Below are 21,758 nucleotides of genomic sequence, written 5' to 3'. Positions count from 1 at the left end.
ATATAGACCTCTCAAGGGTATCATAGAATAATTGTTTTTGAGAATGCTACTCATTTAAGGGTGTCTTAGAGCACTTGTAGTAGAATCATAGCATCATAGAGCACTTGTGGGTGGAAGCGAGGGTTGGCTTGTTTGTATGGATCTGAAAAGTGTTATTTAAACTAGCTACATTCTGTTATGGTGGAAGGGATATTGGCAGAACCTCTATGGTAGGATAAGAGTAGTTACATCTTTTGAAACCGGAACAGGTTTGTACTCCTCATCCTGGAAAGAAGAAGAAGAACAACAAGAAGACATTCTGTTCAATTTACTACACGAAATAACTTATATTGATGATAGGATTATGGAGTTAGTATTTGAATTGATCAACTGATTATGATCAAGATAGATGAGTATCTGCATCAAAACTCATGATTCATGGTGATTCAGCGTATCTTGTGTAAAAGCAATGCAATGACGATGGAGAGAAATAGTGAAAGATGGTGAAAGAGAGGCGGAGGGGAGAATAGGATGAAGCGAGAAATGAAGATTGGATAAGAAACCGCTAAAAAAGAGTTGATTACTGAAGTGCATGCTCAAAACGAGAAATGTAGATGAAAATATAAGAGACTGCTAAAAATAGTTGATAAATTAAGTACTGCTACACGCTGCTCAAAACATTTTTATATAGAACATTCAAGATCAAATTTAGGACTAGAACGGTGGTGGAGTGTGCACAGAATGAACAAGTTCAGAAATTATTCTCCAAATGATTAAAAACAAAATTTCAATCATTAGTGATGAAACCATGAGAGCACTATAGACGTCTCAACTTTGTGATGAGCTTAGCCATAGTTACACTTGTTTGTTATCTCTGGAAAAGTTCAGTTTTTCTAATACATCGACAGTCGGAAGTGAAAAGTTAGAAGTCAGCGTTTTCAAAACAGTCTCAACACCATTTCGTGCCGCTATTATGCATCGCGCAATAGCTGAATTTCTCTGAAAAGTGAATGACGATGAATCTTCCTGTTTTGTTCCTGTTTTCTTTGCTGTTTTTCTTTATCATTTCCCGCCTTCCTCCGGTCGTAATTTCTTCACTCAGCTTTTCCGATGGGATTTAAACACACACAAAAGAAAATCCCTTGCTACTGTCGGTTTTCTTTGGTCGCTATTACTCGACAATGAAAAGAAAACTTGCGCGCGAAATCTCGTCGACACTTCATTCTTTTTGATGTTAATCTTTCGAGCAAAACTTGAGCTCTAAAAAATGTGAATGGCGTGTTCTCTTCTTATTTTTTATCACTTTTTCTAGTCTCTTAAGCTTTTTTGTTGGGCTCGAGAACTTCTCTGTTGTTTTCCAATCTTGTTAACAACTCAGTGACCAAATCCTTCAGGCACGGCACATTATTATACAACAGCACTCAGTCTCTCAAATGTTCCAACAGATGAGATATTCTTTTTCTTGTCAAATGGAGGATATTTCTCCAACAGAAAAATTACTGTATGATGCTGCATGCTATTATTGAATGAATCCAAAAGTGACGGCTCCTAATCAATAGACATTGTTTTACAAACTTTTATGTTACCGAGATCTTTGTAGTACCTGAAGTTAAAGCTCACAATAATATTGTACAGTACTATTAAAGACGGGTTTAATATTGATCTTCATTTGAAATGCGTTGATTTATACGACTTTCATGCAAGATGTTCAACAAACTAAGGGAGATGAAAATATTGAATTTTGGTTACATTATTGAGCCTGAAGCTTCGAGCTTAGATCTCACATTATTACATTTTCAGGATAGTGAGAGTATCAGAGTATGAAACCATGGCTGATATTTGATGCACTCTACTATCGAATGAAATAATTACTCTTATCACTATGGAAATGTAAGATTTCTTGACCCATAATATTTGAATTCTTGTCAATATCATTTGCAACTTTTTTACTGTGTTTTTAGTCTTCGGATGAATGTGATAGGTAAATTGAAAAAAAAACTGTGGGAGTAATCTCCATATGAATTCATGAATATCATTAATTGCCAAGCAAAATTAATTGATTGATCCAATAATCGACATTGAAGTAAAGATAGTCTCATTCTCACGAAAAAAAATCAGAGCTTTTTTCTATTGTAAGTTGATAGCAAAATGAATGAAGAATTGAAGGAAGAATCATTGATGAAAAAATCGAATACAGACGGTGAAAACTCATGAGTAAATAAAACCGAATTATTTTTCATTACAATTAAAATTCTCCGAATGATTTCAATGGAAGGATGTTTTCCTTATAGAAGTGTATTATCTTAGACAATCTAGAACCAACACAATTTTTCATCACGATTAATCTGCTGCAGTGTCAAGAATCATCTTCAGCAAGAACTTCAATTTGTCAAGAGAATTTGTCGTTGGAAAAAAATTCTCTGCACAGCTAAGTATAATCACAGCTTCGTCTGAATTGTGCTCCAATTAGTTTCAGAGCTGTTTCGTTTCACTTTTCGACTTTGTGAGCTTTCTCATCACATTTCATTATTTTCTAGTCAGTTCATCCTCAAGCAGCGCGTTTATATTTATAGCTACTCCAACTCAACAGTTCCCCTTCACGTGCCGTTTTTACTAATTAATTTGGTGCATGCTTCCCAATCATTACGGATGAAGTGTTCTGCAACTTATCCTACTGATCCTGCATACATAACTTACTAGAAACAGCTTCAAAACATCTTAGATTCTCATATAGATGATTTGAAACATGCGTCGAGATATTCATGTTGGAAAAATTAAAGTAGGATTCAGCTTGGAGTGAGTAGATCCAATAATATCACTTGATGTACTCTATATGAGGAAATCGATAACGTATAAGGTGTCATTTGGAATCTGAATCAAACTTATTAGAAAATTCTAGGATAAATAAAATATGAATAGTGTTGGGTTGAGGTAAGGTTGTGAAAGCTTGGAAATAATAACAAAAGTAAATGACAAACCACAGGTAACGGAGAGTGTTGTGGAGAGAAAGAGCAGGTAACAAATTGTAGAGAGGGAATGAAGGTGGAAAATGACATGTAATTATAAGAGAATAAGGAGAAGGAGACGAGGATAGAGATATAGAATCAGAAAAAGATGGTGGCGGTGAAGAAGAAGAAGAAGAAAGAAAATAAGTTGAAGAGGGGGTGGTAGAAAGTGGAGGAGGTGGCGAAGGAGGAAAAGTAAATGATGAAGAGAAAGCAGGACGAGGAATTAGCAGTACCTGGTGGAGAAGTGGAGGGGGAAGAGGAAAAATGAAGGATGAAGGGGGGGAGGAAGGGGAAGTAGAGTGAATAGAATGAAGGAGGAAAATGATTCAATTTGTGCGAAGAAATAGTGGAATTGGAATCAAGCTATAGAAAACCGAGAAGTATCAGATAATGAGAGTAATAAATATAAATATAATTATATTTTCAAATTCCATTCTAATTCATTTTCTAAAAAAAAATTACCATCGTACCATTACTATTGCATATTTATATTTAGCCTACATTACCACTTATGTTATTCCAAGTAATATGTGATTGAATACTCAAGTACAATCACTGTAACGAATCACCGATACGAATACACCATATATACTCCTCTATTTCATTTAATTTCCGACTTTGTGTAACACATTATAAATACCATGTATTTGAACTTGAAAGCATAATTTGAGTGCGTACTCTCATTTAGAATGTGATCATTTTAGCAACATCAGAGTATAACTCAATTAAAATTTCCTGGTATGCAGGTGTGAAAATCCTCCAACCTCAAGGACTCATCTTCCCCTAAAATAAGGGAAAAACAGCTTCTACTCCACCATGAATTAGGAACCCAGAAAAATGTCGTCAGTAGTTATTTTACGAGTATACACTTCGGTTTCAGTTTTTTAGGTCTTCACCGCAGTCAATAGACCGGGGAATTGTCAAATGATAACGTTTCTCTGGGTTTCGATTTTCAATTTTGAACCCCACACCTAATTTTCGGTTATTAACTCCTTAATCGCTTTTGAACTCCCCCCCCACCATAAGTATTTCAAGGACTCAAAACCTCTCCCCCTGTGGTGAAACAATAAAAAACACAAGAATGTTTCAGGATTCAACTCACCGATGAGCATATCGGTGGCAGCCAGCGACGCGATGAAATAGTTGCTCGGCTGGCGAATAGTGCGGTCGACGATGAACGCGAGTAGGACGAGGATGTTGCCGCCGACGGTGAGGATGATGCAGAGGCCGAGACAGAAGGCGATGATGACGGCTACCCACGGCTGGATGGGAGGCAGGGCGTACAGCTCCACGGCAGTCGACGCCACCCCGACGCCCGTCAGGTTCACCAGAGACGCCGGCGTCGCGTTCACATTGCCTCCCGACATGTTGGTCGAATCGGGCACATCCACATAGTCGGCCACTATCTCGCTGCCGCTCCATGATGAATATCTGCTCCTGAAACACAATATGTCGAAGGAAACGTTAGTTATCGAAGGAAAAATACAAATAAAGAAATCTGAGATTTGTGGAGAGTGTGGTGAATGTGGAGAGTAACGGATCAAAGTAAACGTTAGTCAAAAATATGCTATGTAATAGAAATGGGTGGAAAGTATCTTGATGACGTTAGTCATTGAGAGAAAAATATACTACGTAATAGAAATGGGTGGAAAGCATCTTAATGACGAGAATCTATCTGCTCCTGAAACACACTAGATTGAAGTAATGATTGTTAGGTAGACTGGTGGCCACAAACGCAACGTTTTTCATACATCCCATTCGACTGTCAAATGAACAAATAAGTTTTTGTTCACCTTCACAGAGTTTTTCGCCTGCAGACCTATGTCGAAGTCACAGTCACGAACGTAAGGCTTTCGACTGTACAGGTATATTTACATGTGAAACATTATGTTATTGGCCAGTCTCATCCAGAAAATACACTTAAAAATTGGTTGAAATAGGTAGAAAGCATCTCCATGAGGAGTATCTGCCACTTTCACATAACATATGAATAAACGATATTATCGGAAGGAAAAACACTATTAAAAAATTATAAGAGGATGATAGAGGTAAGTATTTCAAGTATTTATGTCATCATCAGCATAAATAATTACAATGAATCTCTTATCTGAGGAGTATCTGCTCTCATAACAATGACATATATGCACTATGCAGGCTTAATGCATACTATAGCATATAAATTACAAGCTTACATAATCTTAGATCATCTCACCTTATGAATCATTGATTATTCTAGTAATATTTACTTTATTGAGATTAGAATCCATAATGTACAGGTAGAATTTAAACACTGAACATATTGTCTGGATTTCTGGATAAAACCTCAGATAAGAGTATTATTGAAGTTGCTAGCATATATTTTTCGACAAAAACACGATCGCATGAAATATAAGACCAACAATAACAGTCAAATGCATGGTTTGAAGGTAAAATTGAATGGAAAAATATACTTTGTAATACGAACGCTCTGAAATGAAGATTGTGTATGCGAACAAAAATGGCTTTATCAAGGATACTTTCTCATTTCACACAGAGTATCACAGTGACATTTCTACAAGAAAGGGAACAACATCCCAACTCGATTACGAGTGTTCTCACTCTCAGCGCATTAACTTCCAAACTCATTCTCCGATTGCAATGATGTTTGACAGACTTTCGAGACACTGCACTCCCGATTCGACTGGCAGGAGACACTCTGTTGAGCAGTAATGAGTTGGTGAATAATTGATGCCCCGGTTGGGACTTACGCCGGCGGCTGGTTGCTCGACATTTGCGGCGCGTCTTATCAGTTTCACTCTCGTGGCCATGAATGGAAAGCGTCAAGTGGAACAGATGATTCAGCTGCCACGACTCACGAGGAGGCACGAGAGGACACGTGGAGGCTCGAGGAGGCTCGACGAGCGGAGACACGAGGCTCGACTCTCCGCTCTTACGTAGTCATATTATTAAACATGAGGAGCACGCCATGCCCTGCATAAGTGATGTCTACCACTCATATTATTTACCCGCGTTCAACTCCAGTGCGAAAAAGACTAAACGATGACGAAATAAGCTGTGATATTGTGCTGCCTGAACTCGCAACTATAGAAGTTTTCTATTGGCAAGGAAGGATGGGGAATATCAATCAAACTGAGCTACGTGATAGCATTCACATTTTACAAAAATGATATGTCTGAGAATGAATAATATCAGAAACATTCATTACAATCAGATTGAGTAAGTCCGATAGTTAGGGGAACAAGTAAGTAAGAACAAGCTGTCTTGAGTAAAGGGGAACAGTGCATAATTATTAAGTGTATCATACGTCCAGTTTCATAGTCATCTCAATGAGGAATATCTGGAAAAGTGCATGGGCTTGACCTCATAGGCTACAATAATAGTGCATTGAGTATTGAAACTTTAGTTTTGTGCTGATAAAACCATCTTGATAGGAAATAAATAATAATTTAAGTTCAAGTTTAAGAAAGAATTATATGACTGGCTACTTCTAAGGTCATACTATTGCTCAAGTGAATTCACCAACAATTTAACCCCAAAACATATTGGATCCTATTCATATATTAATTTACTGCATGTTTTTTGTTTATTGTATGTTTTATGACTACTCTGTGATATATATTGACCATTGACGTTGCTTATAACTTGATTGTTCCATGTCAATAGAATGCTATTTATTCATTTATTTCAATTTATTGTGTGCTCATTTTATTCCATTATGGAACAATTATTATTATTATACAAAATCTCTGAATACAGTTGAATATTAATGATTCATCATTTAGTGTTCATTGAGATTCGTGTATTTAGTGTTCATTGATAATCCGTCTGCGATGAGAAATAATCGCATAATCATACTCTCCAAGTTCATGAAGTCGTTCTTCTGATAATACAATATAATGATAATGAATCTGTTGCAAATTTATCAGAGTTAGAAGAGATTGATAATTGATTCTATGTTTCCTTCTAATATGAAGTGGAATATGAGTATAATATCTTCACTGGTAACAGCTACATGTAACCAGTGATTTAATTATTCCCGATCTATTTTCACCAATATAATGACTGTCTCATCATAAGCCGATGTCGTTCATTCTCATCAATAATTCTCCCTCAGAATATTCTTGAATTAATTGCATCCAACCCTTGAAAATTCGAAATTGATAGGCGGCTCAAGGCTGCTCCAAATGTAAGATGAGAACCAGCATTGTTGAGAACTGAGTTTTCTGCCAGCACATATCGAGAACGAACGCCTCGATCCCTGCTCCCACTTCTTATTCCTATTCTCTTCCTTCCTCTTCTTCTTTTTCTTATCCAAAGTCTTCCTCCCCAACTCTCAGCACATCTATTTGCGATATCAGGTTACCTCCATCTTTCCTCCCGAAATCATCCCGCCAAAAATCCTCCAGCTGTATTTTCCATTCTGTTTTCTTCAACCCCTCCCCCTAACCACCTCCTTCTCCACCCCTCCCTCCGACGCTTTCATCAGCCCGGAAGTATTTCCCTCCCACTCACCCTTCCAACACCACTTTTCCTTTTTTCGCTCTTCCTTTTTTCTGTTTCTCCATTTAGGCTGGAGCAATATTTGACAGTGAAACGATACGGAACATCTGTTCTCGCTGCAGTATTTGTAAGGTAAAATTCAGTCTATATTTCAATAAACGGCTCAGATTTGGTGGAATATTTTCCGCTTTGTTATTTGTCAGATCCAGTTGCAGATTTGGCTGATGCATGGGTAGAGTGAACATAACCCAAGTATGATATGCCAGATTTGGTAGAACCTTGAGATTTTCATCCACTTTTTTTGTTTGATATTTTTGCTAATAACATGAGAACTCCATCATTTTTTGTTTGATATGAAGTTATAAACAGCTATGTTGTTAGATTTCTTGAAAAATCTTGCACATTGAAAAATTATTCAATTTTTGAATACAGAAAAGTTCTAATTTAGATTGTTTACAAACCAAATTGAATAACAAAACACTCACTAATCACTTAAAACTGTAAAATAATGATTAACTTTGAAAACTATGATATACACTAATTTAGAATGATATACCAAGTCATGTTAACAAATCAGATTATTTTGATCAAGTCGATTGAAATTTCTAAATAATATTTCTCGTGAGATAAGCTGATTGATTACACAGCTGAACATAATTATGTCTCTCTCCCACACAGGCAGACGCATCTTCTGTTATCGACAGACGACGAAATTATCATCTGCTTTTCCAAGGATGTATAATTAATTATTATTCTTTTTCATGTCCTTCAGCGAGTTTTCCCAGGGATGAGACCTAGTGCAATCGAATTTTCCATATCATAAACCCTATGTTTCAAATTTCGTGGAAATCGTTGGAACCGTTTTCGAGATCCGTTGGACATATATAACCATATAAATAAACAAATATTTAATTATATACAAGAATTGCTCGCTTAATATAATAGGATGTCGCACTAATAATATAGGGAGAGGAGGAGTAGTAGAGAAGATGAGAAGGAGAGTATAGGAGAGAACGAAGAAGAACAAGAAGAAGAAGAGTAGAGAGAGAATTATATAGATTTGCTCAGAAGCTTTCAAGAGCTTTTTTTATAATATTCATGACAAATATAAGACTCGTTTGTATGAAGAGTTTTGTGAAATGAGTACGGATCAAATACTCTTGTTGTTGAGAATTTCTTAATAATATTGTGAATAGATCTATCGAAGGTAGAAGAATTCACCATGAAGTAGGTTAGGTGAATTGGCGACTTTTATCTCATTGTGGAAATCTTATATTACATTACAATCGGATTTATGATTTTTTACTAGAGCATCAAGAAAAATCGGATTAAAATGAACTTTTATTCGTTCAGAATAAATTGCAAAAAAGATTAACATACGTTTCAAATACAATAGACTACTGTACACGTAATAAACGTAATAAGATTAAATTGTTGAGTGCTAACATTCTCCACAAACTCCTTTACTTTGAAGCTCTTTATCACTTTCTCTTCCGTTTCCGTCTCTCATTACTTTTCTTATCACTTCTCTTTTCTCAAGCCAGTATTTGAAATTCACTTTCACACAATTTACAAGATACTGTTTCTTCCACACCGCCCTTGTCTTTATTCTACATTATATAGCCTCATACATCTTCTTCCTTATTTTGCTCGGTATTACTGTGGGCAATTTACGTTGTGAAGTATTAGATCCAAAATTGGATGAGATACTTTCATCGCCCCAGACTGTAAACATTTCTTATCCCTTGTTCTGGGATCTGAAAAACTTGATAGGAAATGTTGTGGGGGAAACAGAGTGCTACGGATATTATATTCATCACTGTTATTCACAACATGGAGTTTAGCTCAAATAATACTAGCTCGTACATAATGGTTGGTATTATTTCGTGCTGAAATAATTATTGAGCTCGTACATTCCAATGGATTATAACGTTCAATTCATATCAATCCCATTGATTATAACACATTCACGATATATTCTTTATTATTTATTGATTGATACAATAAGTAGATCATCAAAATGATAGGAAGAGAAAAAATAAAGGTAACCTTGTGCTATTCTTCTCCCAAATTTAGATAAGGTTACGCATTGTCCGAAATAGGTTAAGTCTTGTAGTTGTTCACATCACAAAAATTTTCAGTCATTGATTATGATTATTTTCACAACGTAGATTTTCAAATGTAGGTTCTTCAAAACCAAACATAGAAGAAATGTTTCACATCATTAACACTAAAATAGAAAATATTCATATATCAAAGAAATAATTTTCCAGAGCCAAAAAACAAACTTAACCTATTCAACCAACCCAAACTCAAACTAATTCTACAACGAATAATTCTATGCATCCTTGTAGTTATACTCTAAAGTTATGAAGTATACTTTAAAAATAAACAATCGTTGTAGTTAATGAAAGTTCGAGGAAATATTATGAATATAGTTTAAAATTAAGAACACAAATCCTATCAAACTGCATAATTATAAAACATGGTCTGCAGAATCTGATTGCCTCCGAAGATTTGGGAACAGTTTTCGAATACAATGACTCTTGTAATTCAACTTGTTCTTTCATTTTAGTTAGTATAAGTTCAATAATTAATGTATTATGATTATAATATTTCACTGTTTGAACACAGAATTGTTTACTGTTAAGAACACTGTCACTCATATAGTTTTTTTCAATGATTCACTGATAATACGAGTGATATGAACAATGTATCACTTATATAGGTCAATCATTTGTACACTGATATCAACACTTGTGCACTCAAATAATTCTTACACGAGTAGTATGCTCGTTCACTATAATTGTGTGAGTTGTCCACTACATGGATCAATTTCAGGCTCTACCCACCAGAGGTTTCATTTGGCATGTCATGGTTGACTTTTGACGTTGCATGACGTAACGGGGACAAAATAATGATGTTGTGGGTGGTGACTTAATAAGGTTGACTGACAGGAGGCAAGAATCACTAGATCATTTTTACAAAATCCCGGCAAAAAATGATAATTTATCTCACTAGTGTATGAGTCGGTCGACATCGAATCCTGAAATATCGAGGTAGCGTGCCTAATTTCCCCAGAGATTGAGTCTTTCCCACTTAGAGTTTTCCTCCAACATTTTCTTCGTTGAGAAAATCCAGGTGGAAAATACCGGTACAACGGAGATGACACAGATTCATTACTAGACCCACTCTATTCTTTTCTTCACTTTTATCTTCCACTCTTCTATATCCTTCTTTTCTCAGTACGTGGCTTCTCTTCCCCTTAATCATTCGGACCTTATGACTGGACACCTTCTGCCCCACTTCCCATTACAGTCTTTCTGTAGAACTATGAGAAATCTGAGCTCTATTATTCCGGGATTTCTCAAATTACCTCCTCTCTGCATTTCTCAGAGCCGATTTCTTCTAACTTCAATTCACATTCTCGCTTCTGACTTTGTTTTTCAAAGTTTCTTCTTTGCTTTTCCTCTCCAATATTTTATTCCCAATACCCGTTCCTGATGTTTTGAGTTGCTTAAGATGTTTCATATTTTTCAGAGATTTATTGAAGTTTTTCTTGACCTCCGAACTTCTAGTCTGGAAGGAGGATACTCTACTAAACAAAAATCATAGTTACTTGAGGTATATCCCAGAGCCGATTTCTTCTAACTTCAATTGACCTTCTTGCTTCTGACTTTGTTTTTCAAAGTTTCTTCTTTGCTTTTCCTCTCCAATCTTTTATTCCCAATACCCGTTCCTGATGTTTTGAGTTGCTTAAGGTGTTTCATATTTTTCAGAGATTTATTCAATTTTTTCGAGACCAAACTGTTAGTCTGGGAGAAGATACTCGCGAATAAAACAGTTCGTCGATAATTGAATGGGAAGAAATTCTTTAAGGGATGAAGGACTGAAGAAAACAGAATAATGAAAGAATGAAGTCAACGGAACAAGAGATAAGATTTCTCGGAAGGAGAGGGTTAGGGGTGGGATTGTTAGAAACATTCGTAATGAAATTCTAATCACGTAGATGGTTTGTTACTGCGTTAAGTAAAGGGACAGGGTTGGTGAAGAAAGATAAATAGAGATGATATTATGTAGTGAGAATTATTGTCTGTAGGTGAAGATTGAAATCAGAGAATAATGTGAAAATAGGAATGATTGGAGAGAAAAGAATCGAGAAAGAATTCCGGAGATTCCTCTCCCCCAGTCAGTGGGCTAGTGTTGGGAATGTGCTCTACAAGCGAGAAATCCTAGATTTTCTGGACAGGATGTTGGTCTGCACACCGAGAGAGAGAGGGAAAAGAGGGAAACTGATGAAGTTGGAAAAGGGAGAAAGGAAAAATTAGGAACGCAAAAGCAAATCAGTGTGACGCGCCTAGTTCATCCTAACCTAACCTGAATTATCACGAACAGAGGGACTCAGTGGAATGGTGTTAGTAGAGGGTTTCATGTATGCCGAGTTGAGAATGTGTGCGTGCTCACCAACTCACTCTCTCTTTCTCCCTCTCAAACACAGACACGACGCCGCTTTCAGCTCAACAAATATTTATTCCATTTTCTTTCCTCTTGTCCTGCCCACATTTCAAGGCAGAAGCTTCTACTTTGGCTGTGTGAGCCTCTGTGAGCCAAAGTCCGTATACTTGCTTGCTCTTGGGGATTTACATACTCTGTGACCTGCGTCACCTCATCTGCTTCCCAACCCCTAATTCATTTCCACGCCGCAGTAGCGCCACTAGACGCTTTTAGGGGTATTTCGAAAATCTGAAAAACTTTAGTTTGTTGCTTGATTGATGAAATGCAAGTCACCTCTAAAACCAGCAACGATTTTTGGCCGTCCTTATGAATTCTAACAGATCAAACGGAACTTGACAAACACCTTGTTTGACATTATCTGTTTAAATGAATAGAATTCATAAGGACGGAAAAAAATCGTACGTCAAAAAATCGATGTGTGTGTAACTAACCTTATACCTTCTCCAAATTACAGAAGCGTCACTTTTTCAAGTACCTCCAATTATTACATCCTGGATTTCAAGAGAGAATTTCAGAGAAACGTAAGTCTACTGCTTGAATGATGTATCAGTCAGTTTCAACAACATATGTGGGTTGTTGAATATCTATATTACTTGACACCGTGGTGATCTGTGAAACTACAGATGTGGCGGGCTAAAGTTGAAATAAGCCAACTGCACAATCATGTCTGATTACTGTATATTCCTAAATATGATAAATTATTGGTATACTAGGCTGGTTGACTATATAGTCAATATAGCTGAAATAGCTAATAGCTGGATACAAATCAGGTAGTTGATCAAATGTTATTGCTATACATATAGTACATCTTGTTGCTGAGAACGGGGTAAATCGGTTCAGGGATCAACATGTGAGACCGTGAATGGAGTTGCAATTATTAAAATAATACTTAAATATACTAAATATACTTCACCTGAAGTATACGTGATAATCTTGATTTTTCCCTTGATATCAGTTTTATCCCAGAATTCGAAATGTGGATTTTAGAAGAAAAATTTGTTGATAGATTAGAATATTTCTCTCGATTTTGATGATAAATGGCCGATTCACTAACAGTTTTGAAATCAGTTGGCACCGTTATCCTAGTATCACTCAGATAATACGAAAGACATCACCTGTATCTATGGGTGACCACTTGAGAAGCTGACTTCGCTTAATATTATCTACGAGATAAAGAATGCATCCCGGTTCTTCTCTACTAACAATAGTACTCTCGTTTCTTAATTTAGCTTACCTATTTGTGGTATTGTAATGTGATTTTTTTGCTACTCTAAATTATAATCTCATGGCATGATACTTTTGAGAATGATGAATCATTCTATGACATCATTGAAGTTAATCTTCAATCCTCATTTATAGCTGAAGTTTCAAGAGAAAAAATTCAAGTTACTTTGAAGCTGTCCCACTTTTAAAAACAGCCATTGATTCATGAAATATAACAGAGAAATTCTGTGATCCAAGTAGAAAAGAATAATAATATAAAACTGAATAAAACAAATATTGGAACCAAGTTTTGTTTGTGGTTGCTGTTTCCGGAAAATTTTCTTACGATATTGGGTCATCAGTCAGCTTGAAAAGTTACATTCCCGTATTTCCCTCCAAGTATTGCTGGATCAAGAGTGAGAGGGAGAATTCCTCTCCATATCAACAGAATAAATTGGGGGAAAACTTCCATCTACTTCCTGATACGAGGGTTTCCTCCAAAGTTTTGGAAACAGACTTCGTCCATGTTTATATTTTCTGTATAGAAACTTACGAATAAGAGTCTTGAAAAAAGTCTTTGATCAATTTTTAAAACATTTATTTGAAAGCAATTTTTAAACTTGGGATTGAGATGATCAGAATCATCAGTCCTTTTATACTGATTATCAGTTTTCACACATCATCAGAGTTTTTAATTTATTGATGTGACCCAGATCATAATACTGATCTATCAATTGGGGACACGAATATTCATAAAGAGTGAACTATGTCACTCAAAACTCGCAATATTAGTTCACATCCAATTCTACCTGTCTTGTTGATCAATTGTTTTTGCTGGGAATGATATTCTGGGAATTAATATAAGTTTGATTGATTAAGAAATTATTCTAAACTTCAACAAGTACTAGGAGATTCACCCAGTTGGAAGAAGAAGTTGAATTGAAATACGATTTTTATAATATCTCAGACAGCGTAAATATCCTATTTAATTCATTCTCCAAGTCATAATTTCCATATTTTATTATTATTTTTATTCATTAATTTATCAATGATAAAACACATATTCATAAAATGATTGGAAATGGGAAAACGGGCTCATAGCCCTTACTATTCAATTCCCGAATTTTGATTGCAAATTAATCCAAAAGAGGTTATGATTCTCCAGCACTTTTAAACACAAATATTCTTCAACAAACCACAAAAAAATGAAAGAGAGTTCAGATAGGCTACAAAGATCATCCAATTCGAGTACAATGATAGTAGTAATAATAGTCCAGAGTCCAAAAGCAGCTTGCAGCAGTTAGCTTAGAATGTCTGAGACAACGCCTTTGACTCAATGCTTCTTCATGACAATATCCGTATTGCCATCCTCTTTCAAGAGTTGTAACTGGGACTTGTAAGAGTTCTTGTAGACTGGGAAAATAACAGTTTGTAAATCTCCGAAATGTGACTGCTTCACTCAATAATGAGAATAGCTTATGTCAAAATATATGAGTTTTCACTTGATATTGATTATTAAAGAAAATGTTTCTATTTCTAGTTAATATCAAATAGTTGTAACTGATCTTGAGGACTGGAAAAATTGACAGTTTGTAAATCTCCAAAATTTGACTGCTTCACTCAATAAAGACAATAGCTTTTGTCAGAATAAGTAAGTTTCCACTTGATATTGATTATCGAAGAAAATGTTCCTAGAACTAAAACAAATTGGATGAACTTAAAGCTTAAAGCGTTGAAATCAATACAATGAGACATTTGTGCTGAGATATACTGTATATGTGTGTCAGTGTGTCAGTGTGTGTCTTAGTCTTTGAGTAAGAGCAGTGATAACTCAGAGAACACTCCCTGTGTGACGAGATTCATTTAAAACCGTCAGTATTCCTCATATTATAACATCAATGCCTTCAATTTAACAATACTGTATTGTTAAATATTACAATACTGATATTACTGTAGATACTGTAATATATATTACTGTATATTACTGTATATTACTGTAGATAGATACTGTAGATACAATATTACTGTATTACAATAATTACAATACAGTATTTAACAATACTGACAGTCTCAGAAAACTTTGTCTTAAGAATACTTACTTAAAATTCAGAAAAAAATGTAATTTGATTAAATTAAGTTAAGTTAATGACTGTATTAAATTTATTCGTCAATCTCACTGCACCAAGACACCTCGATAAACCTCCAGTGTAGTGATACTGTATTCGTTTCATACCGTCAGTATTCCTTATGAATAATTATCATAAATGCCTATCATTCAACTATTGCTGACAGTTGAACGTGATTCTCACTCCAGCAAGTTACCGTACCTCCACATCACCAGTGTAGTGAGATTTGCACTAATTTGTCAGTACACCTTATGAATAACATCAATACCTTCCATTAAACAGATGCTGACAGTTTGAAGTTAATCTAACTGTAGCAAGACACTTCCAGACTTTCAGTGTTAGTAAGAAACCTGCACACCTCCAGTGTTAACAAGGTGGAACAAGCGTTGCAGCGTGAAAGAATTCCAGAGAGCAGGAGTAGGAGCGGCTCAAAGCTCAAACAACAAGTGTTTATTCGCAAACTCTTCAATTGAATAAACAATGGAAACCGAGATACACTCGCGTTGGCTCGGATGTACTCGACGAGCGAGTATTTGCTCACGCACTCGACTTGTTAGTCTTCCACGTCGTCGCTGCAGGATTTTCAAAAAGATCATCCAGACGCGACGGAGGAAAACAAAATGGCTCAGGAATTCGCGGAGATGGTATTTTTCTCTCAAACATCCTAACATTCTCATCACTATCTCATTTTTCCCAAGAGTGATGCTCACATAAGCTCCAGGCTTTAGACGGAGACGGATGATGGTGAGAGGTGAGTAGAGCTATAGATTTAGGTGGGTTTAAAGAGCTGGGAAGCGGTAAGACTTATAAATGAAAATTATATCTAGAGGATTCGGCTCTACAAATGGTCACTCTTCTAAAGAAAGTAGCAGGCGCATAAATCACTTCACTTACTCGTCTAGTCTACTACTCGTCATCTACTCGCTAGGACATCAGCGCGACCACACAGACAACCGCTTCAAAATCTTTAACATTAACTAATGTAATGTTGAGCGGCAATAAAATTATATTTATTCATTTGAGGTGGTGAATTCATCTTTAAGTAAGCTTCTCTTTCATTAAATCCTTATACCCCTTCCACAGGAGGTCACTGGATGAAATATATTAAACCAAACTAAACTAAACTATGGAACTTCAGTGAATTCCTATGGATAGTTTCCATAGTATAGCCGACATAATATTTTTGAGTGAATCATTATTTGAAACTGCACAAAGTATTAGCATGAAGTGGACTGTGCATCACAACAGACGGAGCAAGAAGAGGGGAAAATAGTGATGGATGAAGAAAGATAGTGATTGCGAGGAGAATCGAGGTTGACGGAGAAAGAGCAATTGAAAGCTCCATACAAAAGGGTGGAATGATAATAGGTGGAGTGAACCAGAGAATAGGGAACGAATGGCGTGTATAAGTGTTATTGCTTGTTGGTAAGGGTTATACGTCGAGGGATGAGGATGAGGAGAAGAATGAGGAGGAGGTGGAGGAAGAGGAGGAGGAGGAGGAGGAGTAATAGGAGAGGGTGGAAAAAGAGGAGTAGGTGGAGGAAGAAGAGAGGTGGTGGTGAAGAAGGTGGTGGAGAAGCGTGAAGAGAAGGAGGAGGAGGATGAGATGGTGGTGAAGGAGGAGGAAGAGCAGGTTAGGTAAAAAAAGGAGAAAGGCGGTGAAGATGAAGTAGGAGGAGGAGGAGGAGGATTAGGATGAGGAGGAATTGTCAGTGAGGGGGATATATCTATGGGGAGGGGTCTCACGCCGGAACAAGAAGTGGAAGTGGATTTTAAACCGCGAAATGGGATTTTGAAACGTGCTCTATCTGATTTTGAAGCTCGAACCCATTTTCAGAAATGAATAGTAGCGCGCGCACCAGCTACAAGCACTGTGTTTCCTGTTATGGTGGCGTTATGGTTTTCATTCCCACTCAAAACACCATGAAAAGGCACACACTGTTCTGTGTAGACTATGTACTGTATCTGTTTCCACCTGTTTCTCCCCTTGATACCCTCCAATACTCAACTTTCATTGCGTGCAATTCCGAAATGATTCCATACATTTTTTCAATGATCTTGAGCTCTTCTCTGACAGGTTTCAATATTATTTGCAAATCATTCAATAGAGCTATACATGGTTAGAAATACACTAGAGCAATAGATAGAGAATCATACAATAGAGCTATATTATGGTTAGAAATAGCCTACACTAGAGCAATAGATAGAGAACTAAGTATGTATATAGTGTTGCATACTAGAGCTTCTTACATTGTATGCTGCATAGAATATCTTATACACTCGCAATGGAGGAGAAAATAAATGCAAATAGAGCAGCAAGCATTCATTCCACGTGCTTCATATATTGAATAAATATTTGCTCCTTTCTATGAAATGCGATTCATTTTTCGAAGTAGTTTGCTACGATGATCATCGTGTATAAGAATAAAAGAGGAGATAAAAACATTACTTTCAATATTTGTTTTGAATAATTCATTCTTGAGCTAGGATAATCCTACACACTCTTTACTCCCTCAAGTGCTATTTGCATTCTAGGAACGATTCCAAATTCTGTACACGTGCTTCCACAGGACAGATTAATTTTTGAATAATATGAGTGTCAAATCCTGGTGTTTTAGTTTTCCACTATACATTTGAACTAATTCCAATAATAACAACAGATATTGAATAGGTACTCCATGAGACATGATATTTTCTGTATGGCAATTGAAATTTTGTAAGGGATTTCAACTCTACTAATATAGTAAGTAAAATTTCGAAAAAAATGGAATGTGAAATTGTAGTGTATAACATGCATACGGCAGTAAAAAGGTTGTATCAATAACTTTTTTCATAATCATACTAGTGTTATTACATCAGGTAATATGAAACGAATACGGAAGATTGATTATCAACATTCACTAATTCTATTTTGTTATTGAAAATTAGCAGGTAACCCGAGCTCCGCAAGGTTCTTATTGAGAACTTGACAAACTGAAAATACGACGTACTGAGATCTTGAAGACTTAAAAATAGGCCTATAACCATCCTCGGTAAGTTAAGAATCTATATGCAGAATTTCAAGTTAATCATGCGTAATTTGTGAATTTCCTATCCCGTACTTGTATAAGCCATTTATTTTTTATTATATTTATTTAATAAATAAATAAATATATTATAGATGTAGTGAGTTTTTAATAATACTATTTTCGAATGTGATATCAATTACTATTAACTTCCTATGGGAAATCAATGTAGACCAAAAATTCATAGGCGAAACTCAAGGGTGTCAACGAAATGTTAGAGGAATTTCGGAAACTTCAATACCGGATGCGCTTTTACAATAGTTTTTAGTTTTATCAATCATCACTAAAGTAGAAGTAATCAATTAGTGCACATTAAGATGAACAGGTGATGAGGCATAAAATTCACCAAAGAATCTTGAAATGTATAATGGTTGCAGTACCGTAATCAATTTGAGAGAATCTCAATTGCATTTAAAACATGAAGATTTTGTATTCTTTTAAACATGAGGAAACAAAACCTTCGTGGATCATAATGGATTGAGTTGAAAATTCTACCTATTCGATCTACCAGGGAAAACTTATACAATGATTGTTTCAATCTAGGGATCTACCTCATGAAACTTTCTCATTTGTGAGAATTTCATTAATGGAATCCACGAGGAAATAACACAATTTAAAAGGTAAAACTACAATTCAAAATATTACAATTCAATAGGATTGAAAAGTCCCTCAGTAAGGCGAGGGTGCATATCGCTTTGACATTTCGAGCCTATTGTGCATCAAAGTTATCTAGTTCCACTCTATGCCAGAGTGAGGCTCACTCAAAACTGTCAGCATTCTTTATAAGTAACATGAACGCATTCTATTCAAACAAATCTGACAGTTTGCAATGAATCACACCATAGTCACATTATTTAGTCCACCAGAATAATCTCGGAACAACAGAGCTAGTTCACTTGCAGCCTGATGGAGAACAAATCTAACAATGATATGCAGCTGCAGCAGTTATCGCAGCATAACATGCGCCACTCCAGAAATACACCGCTGAATGGACTACAGTTAATCCAGTTAATAATAAATCGAGAATCACGAGCTTCCATGATCCTGTAGTAGTTCAGAGTTGAAGAGTTTTTCCCTTAGTTTTCGCAGTCCACTGATAAGCTCACTCCTATTTGAAAACTCATATAAGTGTGATAACAACTTTACAAGTGCACTGATTCGTACAGACTAATCTCAGAGAGCTGATATTGCATTTCTATGCGCTGCAATGCTTGTTGTATTAATGCAAGATTTCCTGCATATTCAGCGAGATATCATGATGGAGTCGGCCATTTTGTGAACTTACCCCTCGTCCACTGGTTGCCATAGTGATCCGCTTAGTTGTGAATAGTTGTAGTTGTAGATCTCTCTACATTGTTGGGTGAATAGGCGCTGGTAGACGAACCGACAGAGACGCTCTTGAGTCTTTTTTATCTTCCTGGAACAGACAAGGATTGAAGGATCATCAATAGAGGATTATTAACATTAATACCCTGAATACACGTGCCATTGATACTGGTACGGAGCAGAAATTCCTAGTAATAATAATTATTGACCCTACTCTAAGTTGGGCACAACACATTGCTGTTCTGAAAAGTAGGTTGAGCAGCAGTGTGTTTGCCCTTAAACGATTATGTGGGGAGCTGGACCAACATGGACTACGTCAGGCTTATTTGGTATTTTTCAACCACTTATTTCATATGACCTGATAGTCCGGGGCTGTTGTTCACAAGCACAAGACATTTTCATAATGCAGAAAAGTGCTGTCAGAGTCATCGCCAGGGCGCGGAATCACGAACATTGTAGAGATATTTACAAAGGTCTTCGCATTCTAACTTCTTTTTCATTATGTATAATGCAATGCTTACTATTTCTGAAAGCGAATCCGGAGAAAATGGAGTTGAGAAATGTAATTCATTTCTATAATACAAGATCCAATCAGACGCTCAATGTAACAAGAAGCAGACTGCATAAAACTGATCAAAGTCCCTCGAATGTTGCAATTAAATTGATGAATAGGCTTCCTATTGAGGTGAGGCAACGCAATCACAGGAGGTTCAAACATATTTTAGAAACATTTCTCTTGAAAAAACCCTTTTAATCAGATAAAGAGTTTATCGGCATGAGAATGAATGTAGAAGATTTCAATATTTAGAATTTTTACTGTTATATGAATAGCATTAATATACCGTACAAATGTTTTTATTGTAAATGTAACTTTGTATTGTTTTTATTGACGTTATTTGTATTGACTGAGTGTTGTTTTGTTACTGTTATATTGACTGGCCTATATGTCTAATTGTGACATCCTGTTTTTTGGGCTAATAAATTTCTATTCTATTCTATTCATTGCATTTTTCCTCAAACTTGAATGTGCCAAGTATCAGAGGAGTAATAATTGTTCATTCATAAGTACCAAATCATCAATCATTAAAATATTATTGGAAGAGCAGAAGAACGTAAAAACTTCATAATCGATTGCACTCCCAATTCTCATTTATATTGTTTATACGTTGAGTGATGAAAGTTGAGTCTTATTACCAAAAATGTCATACCTCTTTGGATCTTTATGACCATACACGACCTTTAAAATAAGGGTGGTAGAGCAGACACAGAAAATCGAAGGAAAAATGGAAATATTATATCAGGAAAATGAAAGAGTACGGCTAGGAAAAAAGCATGGATAAGAATAACCAGAGTATTGAACCATTCGGCCCACACCAAATGGAAACTCGAAGATATTTTGTAGAAAATCGCCCTTGGGATCTATAGAACTGCTTATCGTGCGTTCTCCCTTGGTAAAACTCTTTGGAACCAAGCGTGGAAGAAGAATTCGTACGTTCTAAGGTCAAGGGTGAATTTTTGAAACTATTCGAATATAAATTATAGTATCATTATTGTTCCTCATTCAAGTATTGATATGATTGATTGGGGAAAGATGTTACAAATTACTAGAGACTTGATCTAATTGAACTATATTCATAGCTACTGCGAATTTCAGTATTTGTGTCTGTAATTTGAACGCTCCCCGCCTACTGTAGGTGTGTCTCATCTCGGCCAATGACAGAGCTTAACATTGATAGGTCAAACAAGGGACAATCATATGGTTCCATCTATTCTGTATATCCTGCTGCTCGATTTACCAGAGATTGATAGAGATGTATCAACAGAAAATAATTTCCAAGAAATTATTTGACAAATAAGTGAAAATTCCATGGCAATTCACTCGATTACTATAGTCGCAAGTGTATTTTGATAAGTTTTCTGTTTTTTGGATTTGAGATTGTAGTTTACTGAAATTTAAGCAAAAGCTGATCTAGCTAATTGTATTCGTAATGAAATTGTAATAAATGAATATTCTGTTTAGCGAATTGTACATAATT

The 21,758-nt window shown here is 35.9% G+C and overlaps 1 protein-coding gene across 1 annotated transcript in view; it reads right to left on the bottom strand.

Annotated features, from left to right (window-relative positions):
- The window catches only part of LOC111064140 (muscarinic acetylcholine receptor DM1), a 159,114-nt gene that overhangs the window by 6,747 nt on the left and 130,609 nt on the right, over positions 1 to 21,758 (bottom strand). Inside the window, exons 6-7 of the mRNA XM_022351822.2 lie at positions 19,682 to 19,813; positions 4,090 to 4,424 (exon numbers count right to left, since the gene is read on the bottom strand). Coding sequence (XP_022207514.2) covers positions 4,090 to 4,424; positions 19,682 to 19,813 — 467 coding nt within the window. The remainder of the gene's footprint in view (positions 1 to 4,089; positions 4,425 to 19,681; positions 19,814 to 21,758) is intronic.

Source organism: Nilaparvata lugens, chromosome 8 (genome assembly GCF_014356525.2).
Source record: "Nilaparvata lugens isolate BPH chromosome 8, ASM1435652v1, whole genome shotgun sequence".
NCBI lineage: Eukaryota > Metazoa > Arthropoda > Insecta > Hemiptera > Delphacidae > Nilaparvata > Nilaparvata lugens.
The sequence above is the reverse complement of the archived record's forward strand: the minus strand, read 5'-3'. Positions and strand labels throughout refer to the sequence as shown.